The 16,066-nt window shown below is 38.5% G+C and overlaps 1 protein-coding gene across 10 annotated transcripts in view; it reads right to left on the reverse strand.

Annotated features, from left to right (window-relative positions):
• The window catches only part of MAGI2 (membrane associated guanylate kinase, WW and PDZ domain containing 2), a 755,449-nt gene that overhangs the window by 89,881 nt on the left and 649,502 nt on the right, over positions 1–16,066 (reverse strand). For all 10 annotated transcript variants that reach the window (XM_037389565.1, XM_037389568.1, XM_037389566.1 and 7 more), the window contains one exon: positions 4,440–4,471. In XM_037389565.1, coding sequence (XP_037245462.1) covers positions 4,440–4,471 — 32 coding nt within the window. The remainder of the gene's footprint in view (positions 1–4,439; positions 4,472–16,066) is intronic.

Raw genomic sequence — 16,066 nt, forward strand, 5'->3', positions numbered from 1 at the left:
TCTTTTGAGAATGCATGAAAATAGCTAGTTTCCCAGGGAGAAGCAGATTACTAGAACTGTAAGCAGAATTTAAAGCTTCAATTGAAGAAAAAAACCCTCACAAAACAAAGGGAAAATTATTACAGCAGGTATTTGAGTATCTGGTGACAGTCGAATGTTCAATGATAAAATACAGAAAATGGTGAAAGAAAAGTGGGCATTAGTCTGACAGACTCTTTTTCATTCCTTACTGTTTCTTTCTTACATAAAAAAATACATTGGCATCATCCAACCGAACTCCCAAGCACAGGATAAGCTTTTCAGCTCTTCCAGATCACTTACAGGGAAGAAGCACAGAGCAGTGTATTTACTATGCATGAAAGCCACCTCAGTCCATGTTTTCTCCAAGGCTGCCTTTGCTCTCACATCAAGCCAGAAAGTTGATAATATGATAGACCGTGCAAAAGAAGACTTGGAAATCGGCATTTTATTTTTTGAAGGAGTTGGCTACTAATTAAGTTGCATTAGCAGATCTACTTGAAGAAGCGAAGTTAAACAAAACCCAAATGTTTATCCCAGGAAACAAATATTTGGCTTTTCCTGTGACCCCTGAAGCAAAGGGTGGTAAAGGCTCCAGAACAGTGCGTCCTCACACATAACCCAACAATCAGTTAATTACACAAAAAATGACTCTTGGAAACAAACTGCACTGTAATTAAATGCCACCGACTTCTAGTGGTGTACCAGCAGTGCCTTATCAAAGATGATTTCAGGCTCGCTCTACAAATTCTGTGATTATAATTTGCCTTTACTTCCTTGGTTTCAGAAGGTGTTTGGCTCAGCAGGCAGGCTTTGCGCTCTGTTCTGATGATTAACAACATCAGGCTTTTTCCACACTCAGTATGTGGACTACAGGTATTTTAGAGTCCTCCTGGTGAACACGCTAAGTAACTCTCACTCTGCACATCCCAGGTGATCTGACATCCTTAGCTTCATACTTCCAAATAAACAGAATATGGATATTGACCATTTTAAGTTGTTGAGGACCTCATTCTTTGTATAAGTGGTTATAATTCAAGCTGCGCTTCTGTCAGAGTTTCAGCAGCAAGTAGGGCTGGTTCATTAGAATCAATGAAGAAAAGAAAGATCTAGGTCAGGCACAGGTTGACTCTCATGCACTAGTATGCATCGGGTATCATATTTAAGTCGAGAAAGGAAAGTATTAATGCTGTGAAATGCCGATGATGAGGATGTGAAATGCTGTATTGGACATTCACCAATGTTCAAAAAAGAGACATATATTTTGGGTCAGATAAAAAAGACGGCAAAGAGGATGTGACATAAGAAGGCACTATAGGTAGGTAGATCTGCAATACAGTGACATATGGAGATACCTGGGTTGTTCTCAAAATAGCTTAGGTACTGGAAACTATGTAGGGTAGCTTCAGGTACCCTTTATACCAAGACAAATTTATCCTCTGTTTTGGGCAAATTAGCCTACGCGGCAAGTCACATGAAAGTCATAATAATTCATCTGATAGCTCTTTTAGCTCTAAAGGAATAACCTCAGATATATATGAAGTGTATCACTGTATCATGGGAGTGTAAATTCAAAGGTTTCCAGAAACAAATCTGACTATGACCCCTGTGTCTAAATAGGAAAGGAGAACTAGGCTCAATACAAACTCCTTATGATCAAGGAAAGTAATGGAGAATTATGCTTAGGTTTTACTTTCAGTGAGGAATCTAAAAAAGAATACGAGTCAGTGAAAACAAACAATCTGTCTTATCACTATGAAGCAGAAATACATGGGGAGCTCTGTCCATCTAGAAGTGAAAGTTTCCTGATCTCTTGGACAGTGCCAGAGAAACAGAACACTTAACTCTTTCAAAATGCGAAACTGAATAAAATTAAAATATTTATAGAAGGCTTTAAAAAGAGAAAGGAAAATATAATTATCTTTAATGAGCAAATTTCTCCATTGAGAAAGGACAAGAAACTGGAGATCAATTGGCAAAACCCTTACTGGGTGCCATATGTCTACTTCTTGCTTGCTGGTTAGCCCTAAATCTTCAAGTGTGAAGTTAAAACCTGAGCAAAACATTCTTATTGTGGGCAATACGGCGAACATAAATAGCTACATAAACAGATAAAGACAAGGGGAATTATGTCTCCAGATTCATATCAATTAGTTAAATAGTCACATAGTGGTTTGCTTGTGAGTTACCACAATGCTAGCTCACAGATTAAGGCACTTTTGGAAATGAGTGAGCATAGTATGAGTGCAGTGCATCAAATCTAAGTTGGGATAATGGTTTGGTGACATTGCTAAAGTTCATTTTGCACTAATCAAATTGTATTACGTACAATATATATAATGTATGCACTATATACATAAAAATCAGAAATATCTGTCAGCCCAGGTTACCCTGGGATGTTGAGCACACTGAGATGCAGTGCATGCCATCCCTAAGCCTCTGCCTCAGGGAGAGGAGCTGGTCTCTTCCCTTCCAGCAATGGCCAGCGGTTCCCTTTTTCCTTTAAAGGGTGGTGGGTGCTTCTCCCCTGTGCGGCCAGAGGGGTGAGGGGGCAGCAGTAGTCACCCAAACAGAAAAGAAACATGAGTTTGGGCCATCAACAGTTTTTCTTTCCTGTTAAAAACCTACAGAGCTGTGCTGTGGTGTTGGGAAGGCTTTCTTATTGCTTCAGACTGCCTGCAGACACTCGGCGCTTCAGGGCCACTTGGCTTCAATCTTATCTTCACGTCTTGAGCACTAGAAATTTATGTCTAATTATTACTCTAGTTAAAGTGGTGACAGAATGTACCTTAACCTGGTTGATCATTTGTAAATTCTCTTGCTGGGACTACCCTAACACAGAGTAGCTGTGACAGGTTCGCCTGTACAGTACCTGCCCACAGTGGTGTTACACTCCTCTGTGAGCCCTGGTTTCCTCAAGACCATTGCATGGAAAACTGCATCACTCAGGTTGTTTCTCTATGTTCTAATTATTGGCAAGCGCTACTTGACCACAAACTGCTATACTGTTTATATAACAAAACTGTGCAGGCAATCATCAATAATATGGTGGTATTTATATATTTGGTATGTAAGTTCAGAGGGTGAGCGCTGGCAATGGGAGGTCTTTGAATGTGGATCTTTAACAAGTAAGTTCCGAGTTTTCTATTTCATCCCTTTTTACCTGAGATTAAAAGCAGATTGCCCCAGTCAGACAGAAACCTTAAACTGGGGATAACAAGCTAGCCCTTAATAGACAGATTTATTTTCACAAATGTCCTGCTACTTAGATGAATAAACCATAAACTTATGCAATACTTCATCCAATGAATTGCATCCGTCCTCTAGCCTTTTACATCAAAAACACCCACAAGCTGACGCAGTCTGATGGAGTTGCATCAGCTAATTAATTAATTGCTATTTGTACTTGACAGGCTACAAAAATTATATTGGTATGCATTAAACATGCCAAGATCCAGTATAAGAGGATGTGAAGCTGTCCAGATTCAAGATACAGCCCGCCCGCCCCCCCACCAAAAAAAAAAAAAAAAAAAAAAAAGCTACAAGTCCTTTAAAAAATATCGCTAATTTTATTTCTTTTGCTCTTAGAATCCTTCAGGCAGAGTCAGGGCTTTTTTTTCCTCTACTCACCTTTGATGAGCCATAAGCACTACTTTAAGGTCTTTACAATCTAAATAAAAAAGCCAAATTAAAAAAAAAAACCAACCTAACAAACAAACCCAAAACAAACCAGACCACCAAAACCAGTAGCCTATAATTTCTTTATATACTGTCAATTCTGTCACAACTTCAAAAAATTATGTAGTGTGGTATCAACAGAATAAATTCAGTCATTGCTTACAGTCTTGCAGCAGGAAAGGTCTTCATACCTTGATATTTAATATCAAAATCATAGAAACACAGAAATGTTGGTTAGAAGACACCTCAGTAAGTTATTTAGTCCAAATTCTCACTTGATGTGTGACTATTTCCAGCTCCGCTAGATCTACTAATGCAAGGAAGAATAACAATCGCTTTAAGGATGTGAAGCTCAAGCCATTTGTAAACCAGAAAAAGTGCATGTTATCTATTTATTTCAAAGAGATTGCCAGCTAGAAGGCCAACTAGGCTGATCTCTTTGTTGGGATCTTCTGCTGTCTTCTCCTCCAGACCCCTCAGTTTTGAGCTACTGCATTTCTCGTTCTTGACACCCGTCTTAACATTGAGATGTTCGCTTCTCCGGAGTGCTGCTGGCAGACTCCAAGTCAACAGATCTGCATAGGTTATCATTGAGGCCACCCCTGATGCGGTCTCACCTGGCTGGGGCACTGCTGAGAGGTGTCTCATGAGGTGGGAACAGGAGGGTTAGATGCAAATCTATAGAAACTTGCTTTCAGCGATACTCATTAACTCAATGTATATAAATTTGAAAGGGAACTTACAGGCTTTGGAGTTTTCCATGGAGAAAAGAAACCTGAAATAAACAAAAAATAACATTAGCAGGTTTTTCTGATGCGTAAAGAGTGGAGGCTAAGTGGTGTCTACACTCCCGTTTTCATTCAGGTCTGCAGGTAATACTGATATATATGAAACTTTTCTACACAGAAGGGGTGAAAACACAAACCACAGGGGATAATTTCTAAGAAAAAATATAAGCAAAGATATATATATATCTATATATATATGCACATATATATATATATATATATATATATATATATATGCAAGTGGAGCTATTGAGATCATTGCCATACTTTACAAACAGCATGGGATTAGGTTGAAATTAAAAGAACTGAGCAAAAGGACTTCCAAATGTCCTTGTGGACATTGGGAAAGACACCAAATGACCTGGTATTGATATGTCAAATACAGTCGCACCTTTAAGAAGAAGCAATTCAGAACATCCCATCAACAAAACCTAATAATACAAGAGACTTTTTTAGAAGAAAAGCCTGGAGAAAAATAACTGTTTCATCAGTTTAGAGAAGGTAGTCAGGTCTTGGGAGGGTTGCTTGTTTTGAGACTGTCTTTTTTTTTTTGACACAGGTAGCAAGTGGTAGACATGACTACCTATTCTATGCAACTAGTTATTTCCTTTTCCTTGCTCATTGACTGACAGATACCTTGGTTTACTGACGCATGAATTTCAAGTAATGTAGCTTACAAATTTTTAAACCTCCAGATATGTCCTGTTCATAAAAGGAGATAATTTGAAACACCCATTGTAAACACTGTTCATATCTTACGCAGCACAAGGTTAAAAACCTTACAAAATATTAAATAACAAGAAGCATTTCAAAGGATATAGAGAAACATTTGTTAAAATACCTGCTTTCAGCATAGCTTTCATTAAAAAACTCATTCTCAGTTTAATAGCAGGTAAAAAAAAAGTCTGTGGACCTTCCTCAGTAAGATTAAAAGCTAATAACAAAGAGTTAATTTGTTTTATCAGAAACAGAAATGGGGCTTAAATTGAGACATCTAATAGGAAGGCTGTTCTTTCATTTGAAAAAGGAATTAAGCTGTAAGAGTAGTACTGACTTTATTATATATTTTTCTAAGGTGAGTCTAGAAAAAAATTTAAACCACGAGAACACTAGGGCAAGTACCTTTCTACAGACAAGTCACAGCAGGAATTATATTTGTACATAGCATTTAAGGTTCCTAGAATTCTATGATAATGAGGTTATTTTTTTCTGCCATGGTATCTAATTCATTTAGACTGAAAAAAACTTGAAGTGAAAAAGCTCTTGAGCCATTTCCAGAGAAACACTGGCTGTTTTGTAATGCTGCTATATAAGCTGATAGTGCTTTTAAACAAAAAGTACATGGGGAAAAGTAATCCTCGAAAGGTTTATGTTTACTGACTCCACAGTCTCTGGATAAAAACAACTACATTAACAAGGAGTTTTCTTTCCATCTGCAAATTCAAGCTGAGATTACAGGCATCCTGTCTGGCTTGTACATCACATTCAGTATTAAAAATTCCATAATATAAACGTATTTAATAACTTAGATGGCAGATGGCTACCTTTTTATTACCTGCTATTGTTCTGTACAGCTAACAAGAGTGAAAGTTAGAAAGTATTTTTCCCCTCAGAGCTGAAGGTAGGACTTGAAACTTGCAAGGAGGTTTGCTGAAAGGTATCTCAAATCAACTTACTACCCTGATTTAGTGTTCACAAAATATTGGTAGAAGTAACACTCCCTCCCCATAACTTACTGTCAGCAAAAATTACTACAGGTCAAACTGATTGGTAATTTTTTCTTATTTATTTGCTGTCTCCACCTAAAAATATGTTTTGTTGGAGTTATCAGAAAATTTTATCATCAATTAAAAATATAAGTATATATAAAATCAATAATGACATATACAACAAGTGAGGTTTTAAAAAAACGTATGTGAATTAAAAAAATTCAATTACTTGCCCAAACAAGGAGAATATGGACTTATACTTAGCTATGTGCACAGACTGCGACATACAAATGACAACAGCTACACTTAAAACAAATAAAAGGCAGTATTTATTCACACAGTATGAAATTATGTTTAGAAAACTAATGGATATAGGATGCCATGGAAGTAAAAGATCCAAAGCAAGATTTTTAAAAACTATTGGGATATCCATACGTGTACAAAGGCATGTTAGAAGCAAAAATCTCTATAGGTGACAAACATTGGAACTAATATTAAAATCCATTCTTCAGATTTAAATTCAGCTATTAGACCAAGACCTTTTGTAAGATGAGATGGTCTCTCACATATCGAAGTCTAGGTGTTAGACTACAAAGATGTAGTTCCATAAAACAAATCCTATCTTATACCTTTCATGTATTTTATGGCATTTTTGTTGCCTTACATAACATATGTATTCTCAGCTGAACTAAACATCCTTTTTCCCAATCTAAACAAAACTGACCTTTAGAGAATGTACGGTGTTATCAGTTATTCAACATGAGACTGATTATGGATAGTTGTCGTGAACCAAACATCCAGAATTATCACTGGTATTTAAATACACAAAACAATTGCTGTAAATTCAAGAATACAGGAGTATGTGTTTATAGCATATTGTAAGTGTAAAAAAACTTCACATGAAAAAGCACAGAAGCCAAATGCACTTTCCTGTGTATTCTGCATGCTCCCTTCTAACTTCCACCTTTAAATATTGTTCTGCATAAGTACAGGACCAAATCCTATACCCGTATAAATTTGAGGCTCAGAAGCTCACCTGAAGAATATATCTTAATAATGTGTATTTAGTGCATACCCCACAGTATTGGCCTCCTGCATCCATGTCTACAGCTGGCAACGAGAAGCAATGGCCTGTCAATTAGTTTGACCTCACTTCACAACGCCACATTTTCCTTTGAAAATTTTCTTTGACTTTCTGGCACTGGTTCATTACATGCTGTGAGTATTCCCCACCAGAGACAGTGGGACCCCCACCTGGGTAGCAGCTGCCGGCAGACTGGCAGTTCAGTACGATTTAGTCGCAAGGGTGAAATTTGTTCTCCAAATAGTGCAGCTTTCAGCTTTGCTTGAGTATTAATGCAGTACTGACATCGCTCAACCTTCTAATCAACTCACATCTAACTAGGCACACATACCAGATAAACTCTTACAACCTCCTTATCCCACTTCCAGATTTCCAGTTCTCCCTCCCCAAACTCCCAACCCCCTACTGTTCAACTTGTGATGTCTTCTATACAAACCTGAGTAGCTGAGAACAGTGCATACATGTAAACACCCCTCAAACCCCATATTCACATACATTTTTAAAATCTGAAATAATACAAGCCAACTCAGAACCACCTAAACATACTTCATGCAGCCTCTTCTTCCCATGAGTGGCTTTCTGCTCACCCATGGGCCTGATAGCCATCCCTTCTTGTGATAGCTTCACCAGATAAGCTGTGGCTCACTTTCTGAAGACTCCCGTATCTTTCTGTTAGTTTTAAATAAGTCTTTATTAACACTCCTTGCAAAGGCAGCAGTACAGGTCTGAATTAATTTCAGAAAGGAGAGCGGGGTTACTGGCTTGTCTCAAAGAGCAACCACCACCACGCACACAGGCATTAGCAGGAAAATGCTACGGTCACCACCTAGTGTAATGTAATGTAACATGTAAGCATAACAGGATTAAAAACATAACCTCATACGCTTCTCCAAAGCTAGTTTTGAGAATGTAATGATCTGTTTTTCAAAGTTGGCCATTTAACTGTAAAAAGTACAGCAGCGGATGGCCAACACCTTTATTGAAATTGTAATTGATTTATTTTAAATAAATAAGCTGAGGTACAGTAACAACTATATGCTTTTGAAAAATCAGAATTACATTTTCTCATAAATCAGTGTTAGAAAGATTATTTTTGACATTGCTTTTTAAATTATATTTACCACCTTCCAAAATGAGCTTCCCTGGAAATCAGTGTTGTGATGGTTTCTATGTTGTAACTTTACTAAAACACACCAGTAACAGAAAACAGATTTTGGATTCAAATATATTTGTGGGAAACTTTTTTTTTCTTTTTTCAGATCAAGGCAAATTCCAGCTTCAGTTTACTGTACTTCCACTTTTCGATGAAGATATCCTATAACAAAAGACAAATCATATCACACTCATTGCAACTATTCCTTCTTATACACAAGTTTAAGTACGCTTTCATCATAAAATATGCTTACAGATTTCACATGCCTTACACTTCAGCCAGTATTTATTGTTGGAAAGTTTAGTTTTCTAAAAGCAGCTTATCAGACGGAACTTAGAGCATTTGCAAGATAGAGTCCTGATTTGGTTTTTTTTGTTTGGGTTTTTTTTTTTTTTTTGTTTTGGTTTTTTTTTTCCATAAAAATGCTGGATTTGCCATACTCTGTAAAGTCAGTAATACAAAACCAGCCTTTGGTTATTAGTCTGTTGCCATGTAGATGCTTCTTGCTGCATTTCCATCTCTATTATTCTCCCTATTTTGTATTGATCCTGGAAAAGTTCTTAAGACCTGCTAAAATCACAAGTAACTAAAGTAGGTATTGCAAAACCACAGGAACTGTAATGATGTTCACCTCTGTGCCAGATGTGTATGTATAATTAAACTGAAACCCGGGAACAGTCTGATTTCTGCAGTGACGATGTGTAGTACTGCTGCAGGGAGGAACTCAACAGGATCAAAGATAAAGCCTTTGAATCCAAAACAATGTTCAGGGCAAGTCAACTTCCCTCCACGTCACTTGTCACATTGATGATACAGCAAGAGTTTTGCTTTTGCTGGGCTTCTTGTTGGTTTGGGTTTTTGGGGTTTTTTTTTGGTGCTGTAAAAGCCTTGTTGCATATGGCTTCCTGAGCAAAGCTGTCCCAAGCACTGTGCAGAACTTTCTCACGTAGATGCTTGTAAGTCAATGAACAGATGGCTGATGAGCACTCCCAGAGTATGAAATGACTCCATGGGTATCTTATCAATGTCCATGTGACAACATTTCACATCAGCAAAAGTTTTCCTTTCTAGAAAGTCACTGTATATGTTTACTGTAACTAGATTCCGCCCCCCCCCCCCCCCCCCCCCCGCCCTGTGCTTTTCTTTCTCTTACTGGAATCCCTCAGATGTCTAGTAGTTGCCTACACCAGGGCCTCAGTTCCAGAGGCATCAAATACCCCTTAACTTCAAATGGATGTGACAATGGAGAACTTCTCTGAGAGTTCAGTCTCATGTTGCACACCATCAGCAGGATGCAGGGAACTGCTTCTTACCATTCGTGTTACACCTGGATTCTGCTTTTGTATGTTTACCTTTTGCTGAGCTACGCTAGGTGTGGTTGGATCAGGTGCACAGAACACAGGCCACAACTGGGCTCACTCATTAAGATGCAAAACATCCTCCAGTTAAAATTCCAGTAATTTGGTGGGAGAAATCTCTCCCAGAAATGGTGGGAGATATAACAGGTATTTTTTGGAATAGATAGAACAAATATATAACAATTATTCAATTATTCTTCAGATATTTCCCCTTTTTCAGGGAAACAAACTGCATCAATGAGAACAAGTAAATTCAATTCATTTATACACTATACTAAAAAAAAACTAAAAGGAAACAATGAATTAAAATAGATGGAAATAATACTTACAAAAACAAGCAAGTGATAAAAATTTGAATTGGTCATGTCATATTTACAATATCAGATGATGTACAGGGAATGACAATTAGTTCTGTTTCTAATAAAACCAATCATTACCATGTAGTAGTATTTTTTCAAAGGTCCATCTTTTTCAAACAGCTTTAAGTATTGAGCTCTTACTCTAGCAACAACAAAAAGTTGAATTACCTTGAAACAAAGAGTAGGTGTGAGAAGACTGGGAGCTCTAGCTCTTCAAGCATAGTTAGCTAGTCCTGTTGTCAGCTTTCCCTCAGAGTGATGGTGCTATGCTGTAGAGGATCCATTTGGTCTTTGGTTGGGATAGCACCTGACACAATGGGTCAAAAATCACTGCATCCCACATCAGAGCAAGATGAATGACCCATCATGTTTGGCCAGGCCCACACCATTACATATGGTTAGACCCAGTGTCTTTTCCCTCGCAGCATGGCCAGTAACTGGTGTAGCACGGTGCTGCACTGAGATGAAGGCTGGTTACAGTCATCAGTTATATCAAATGCAGGTTCAGATAAAAGCCCTATGAAATAGTTCTGTCTTCTTTAGGGCTATATTAAACAGTTTTGCCTGGAAGAGACTCGCAACAGCACAAACCAATCCCCAGCAGTTACTTGTGGTGGCATTTTGTTTTGTGCTCCACTACTCCATTGCTCCTGATCTCAGCCCAAGTGAGGCTGCTACGGCAGCAGTACTCCAGTCCGAATCAGCACTATTTCTCACTTTCTTTGGCCTACCACACCCGTGAAAAATGACTCCAAGGAACAAGCACATTCCTGCCCACAGACCGTCACTCTGTGAAGGTGCAAGGTAAAGAGCAGGCACAGTTCACAGGAAGGCCAGCTGGATCTTTAGATCCCATTGTGGTAGCACCTTCCATGGCTCATCTTTTCTCCAGGTGACTTGGGGGCATCGTGAGTCCAAATCTGTATTTCTTCCCTTCAAACTTTCAGATTTCTTGATGAGTAGCAGAAAGTGCAAGCTGCAGAGGTTTATCAGAAATGATGTGGAAGTAGAGGAGTACCTTGGGAAATTAAACCTGATCTTATCTCACCGAAGTCTATAGAAGTGATGAAGAACCATAATTGACTGTGAGATCAGGTACTAAATAAATATTCAGCTTTTTATACACAGGAGCACTTTTTGTGCAGCTCATGAAGTTTCACTGACCTAGCCTTCTTAAGTAACAATTTCTTGATATTCAGATCTTCACAAATAATTAGAAAAAGGATAGCTATTCAAAGCCATGCATGATAGAAGTACTTGCTGCTCAAGCTGGGACCCTCACTGGCTACCTGTGTCTATGAGAATTTCCTCCAAAATACACCAGGGAATCTCAAGCTACCATTAAGTTTTCACTTTCATGAATAGCAGAGTCTTTGTTAGCAAGAATACAGCTATCAGAAAAGGTCAGAAGCTGGCATAGTAATAAGTTAATTTACATTCTAATGGATATACAGCTATTTATTTTGCTTGGCTGCTACAGCTCTGTGAATTGCTTATCAGTCAGAGGTTTAAAATAATTTATGAAACTAGAAAAAAACAACAAACTAAATGCCATCTCCTCCTGAATAATCTGGATGTGAGGCAGAGAATTTCTGGATCATGGCTAAAATAAGTGCACAGGCAAATGCAACACTCTCATGGACAGTTTTGGATGCTTAAAGGTATTAGAGTTGGGAAAAATAATAAAAATCTACACAACAGCTTCTGGAAATGAGAAATACATTTTTGGAAGAAGTAGCTTTGTAGTAAAAAAAAAAAAAAAAGGTTATTTTCCACTGGCAAAGTTTGATACTAAACACCTATGGAATGTCTCATTGCGTGACACTTTTATAGGAAGTTTTCTGGCACCTATTACCAGAACAGTGTTACATTACTACAGATTTATTTCCTTGTTGATAGCAAACCATACTAACTGAAGGACAGCCATGTCTCAGAATAGAGAAAACGCTGGTACAGTACAATTCAGAATAGATTTTACCAGGAAAACTTGACCTAAAGAGGAAAAAGATATCTTATGAAACGGAGGAAGACCCTTGTCTCTTGCCTTTTATTAAAAGTTCAAATTTCTTAGGTCCAAATCCTGGTTTATGATTTGCAACACAAATAGTACTGAATGAACTGTTATTTTCTTCACTGAGTCTATAACATATGTATTTTAAGTAAATACTAACCCAATTAGCAGAAATCTGCATGCCCAAGTACTAACACATGGTGAGTGGAGAAAGGGATCTCAGAAGTTTGCTCACAGCTACCAACACCTTGAAAAGGTCAAAGTTATTCTTCTGTACAGACAAAAAAAAAAAAAGAAGAACCTTTTGTCTGGCAGAAGGAAATTTTCCTTGAAGAACCTCCAGTTTTGCTCATGCGTGTTATCCAGTGCTGCTAAAATCAGAGCTGCTGGTTCATGTGTCCAGGCGACAGATTACGCTCTCTACTATACTACTCTAATATTTCAAGAGCTAGTAACGCATGTAAGGCACCATCTTGGGTAAACATACTGTTGCACCTAACTCCCCCTGAGCAGAGCAGACACAGCAAGGTGAAAAGACTGGTATGTGTCACACACACTGAATCAGCAACATAATTTAGAATATAAAGTGAGTCTTCATAGCCCTGACAGCTCGTGACTTGCTTCTGGAAGGGCCTGTGAGTGTTGCCATGCCCATAAAGACTGTGTGCTTGCTAAGAACATGTCTGACAACTCAGCCTGGCTTTACTGAAAGCTAATTTAAGCTTCAAAATTAACTTTTCAGGAATACTGCATTGTATTTTTGGAGCTCTCTGACAGCCAGAAACTCTAACTATGCCAGTGTCTCTGCTCTTTCACATTTTTAGATTCTGCTTCCATTTAAGCTTTTACACTTTCTAAGCACATTAGAGGAATCTCAGTTTACATTATGGCGTGTCACTTTGATGAATATCAAGGCATGTTCCCAATATTTTCTGTTAAAATGTAGATGGAGCATAAGTTGTTTGTACACAGTGTCCTAAAGTCCTTTTCATGAAAATGCATTCACAGAAAGTCTTCAGCAAGTGAGTGTGTGTGTGTAAATATTCAAAAATAAATTCAAACCTTTGCTTATATGTAAGCTTCATATTAAGTCATTGATGAAAAGGAGTTACCAGATATTTACTGTTGACATCTATCCTGCTAGTTCCTCCTTTTCCAAATTCATTGATTGCATCCATGTTTTCTCTTTGCTGCCCCCTTCTCTAGAGGCCTGTCCCCAAACTCTCACAGACTTCTCCTTGTCCCCAGGATTTCCCTCTCTGTGTCCTGATCCTGATTTGAAAAACAGCTAATCCTTTCTCTGCAACAATGACCAGAAAAATCTCTAATAAAAGAATAAAAATAGGGAAATGTAGGGAAATGCCCTTTGTGTCTATGACTATTTCTGAGTGGGAGACCTGGCAATGCAATGCTACACTAACGTGGGAGACAGAAAACCAGCACATCACAAGCCGTGGTGCCACTGAGGCAGAACAGCTGAAACTGAGTCTGGAAAGATTTCAGCTTAACCAAACAGAGATGGCAACCTCACAGTGCCCTGAAACACTGTCTAGGCTCTGTTCTTTGTACTGAATCTTTTCCAGATATCAGCCCAGTTGCATCACCACCTAGTGTCTTTTGGGCTGGAATATGTATCCTCATGGTGTTGCCAGCTGTGGCAAAGGACCTGTAAGTGGGAGGTGAGGTGGGATACCCAAGGGCATCTCAATCAGTACAGGATGCCTACATTTACGCAGATTACTGAAGCCCCCATCGATTATAATGGACATACAGACACCTGCACCAAATTTAGAAATTGCTATTCAGACAACAAAATTTTGATGTCATAGTCTGTGAATTAGGAACTTAACGCAAATGCAGAACCATAGGTATGATACCAAGGGTGCCACACCTTATGTTAGTTGGAATCTGTGCTGGATTGGCAGCACAGATTGCCTGGATGACACAGAATCTATGGGAGACCTCAGAGCTTCAGCTGTCATCCTGGACAAACTTGAGTTTCTCACTGACTCTGCCATTCCAGTGAAGATTTCTTGATATCCCAGTGCATCTCAGGTGGTCCTGGATGCCTGTTAGTGAGCTCAGGGTCTCACTCCTTCAATTTCCTGCCCCCTTCCTGCTCCAGCACCAGCTTGACAGACCAGTTTATTTTTTGTTATAGGGATTCAGGTAGAACAGAAAGACTGACCAACAGTGGGAGACTGCAAGAAAAGACTAACTAAGGAGAAAAAACCTTATCACAAGATTCAGGTTTTACATGGTTGAGCCTTAGCTGTGAAACTACACCATTTTGTAGGAAAGTGGAATATCTGGCAAGGGATAAGTTAGTGGAAGGCCAGTGTCCAAGGAGTAACAACACTGTGAAGACAGTGAATTTATAAACTCTCGGTTCTCTGGTTGAACCTCCAGGTAATTCACTTCGAGCTGCTGAAGATCTGATACTGTCTACACTGACATGTACCTAGTAGAGATAAACTTCCTTGCTTTGATGTTCACCCAATCACGAGGTAATTATCAATATTCAACTTAATTATCAAGAAGAACAAAGCTGAATTAGTAAAAGCTTTGCAGAGATCTAAATCATAATGGTTAAAATGACGTGAAGTTCTGATTTAGTGTAAGACCACAGGAGCCTGAAAGAAAAAAAAATGAGCAAGAAATAATGATTGATGGGCCTGATACTATTGCGGTACAGAACACTAAAGAGTACAATGCATGACAAATCCATCAAGATGACCTGGCTTGCAAAAAGGGTTGAAAAAAGTCACATTGCCCTGAATTCCTGAAGGTTTGGAGATGAGCAATTAACATAAAGAAGACCTGTACCCTGAAGTCTAATGAGAGAGGAACAGTATTGATGTGAATTTTATGATGTTTAGACTGTGTGCTGGTCACACGTAGTCCTGTGCAGTACTTTCAAAGTTAATGAACAGAACACTAAAAAATGATGCTGATAAAGGATCCTGACAAGATAGTTGGGAAGTGAAAAGTATTAAATGAATGTGTTACAAGGAAAAGCAAGAAAAACTGTGAATAGGTAATTTTTTCCCCCTGTGACTGTGCTCTGTCTCTCAGAGGAACATAAATTTATTTCAGACTGTTGAGATTTAGACATGTCTAACATAATGGAAATAACCCCTCAATACTGAGAAAATTGGAACAGTAGATAAACATGACAAGTTAAACAGAGAAGATTATGGTGCTGACAACCGTGAAGCACCTCGTGGACCTCACAGCTGGCCTAAGCTAAAAAATTAGCATTTTTAGAAAGACTTATTAGGGTACCTAGCATGTATGCCCCTCTTTTTTTTAAAATCAGAACTTACTGCATAAGACAGCACACTTGGATCTGTAAAATGTCTTCTTCTTCCTCAGTATACCCACACACCTCAGTATGCCCGTATGATCACAGAACAAAACCTACGGATTTGAAGACGATAGCTGGCTGAAGGAAGCTGGATGAACAGGAACAGTACAATTAATCATTGATGGTCATCAAATTGGATGTGATATATGCTTTTTCCTTGGGCTTTCCTGAAGAATAGGTAGTTCAAAAGGCACTAAATGTAGATCTGCATGCTCTTTACCAAGTCACCATACAGTTTTGCTGGTGTAAAATCCTGACCAGCTAGGATAGGAAATAGTTTGCAGTGGAATATGCCCCTGGCTTTTTTTTTCTGTTTGTTTGGGGTTTTTTGTTTGTGGGTTTTTTTAATTGTTTTTAACCCTTATGAGCTAATTTTAAATGTATGATTCATGTCACAGGGATCAACAACAGACTGTCTACTTCAGGGGAAGGGGAAGGAAAAGGTTGATTCAAATTAGAGCTTGTTAGTGCTCTTCTGACAAAGGGAGTGTTCATCGGTGAATGGTGATTCACTAAAGCCATTCTTGTGCATAAAGCTGCA

The sequence above is a fragment of the Falco rusticolus genome, chromosome 5 (assembly GCF_015220075.1).
Source record: "Falco rusticolus isolate bFalRus1 chromosome 5, bFalRus1.pri, whole genome shotgun sequence".
Lineage (NCBI taxonomy): Eukaryota > Metazoa > Chordata > Aves > Falconiformes > Falconidae > Falco > Falco rusticolus.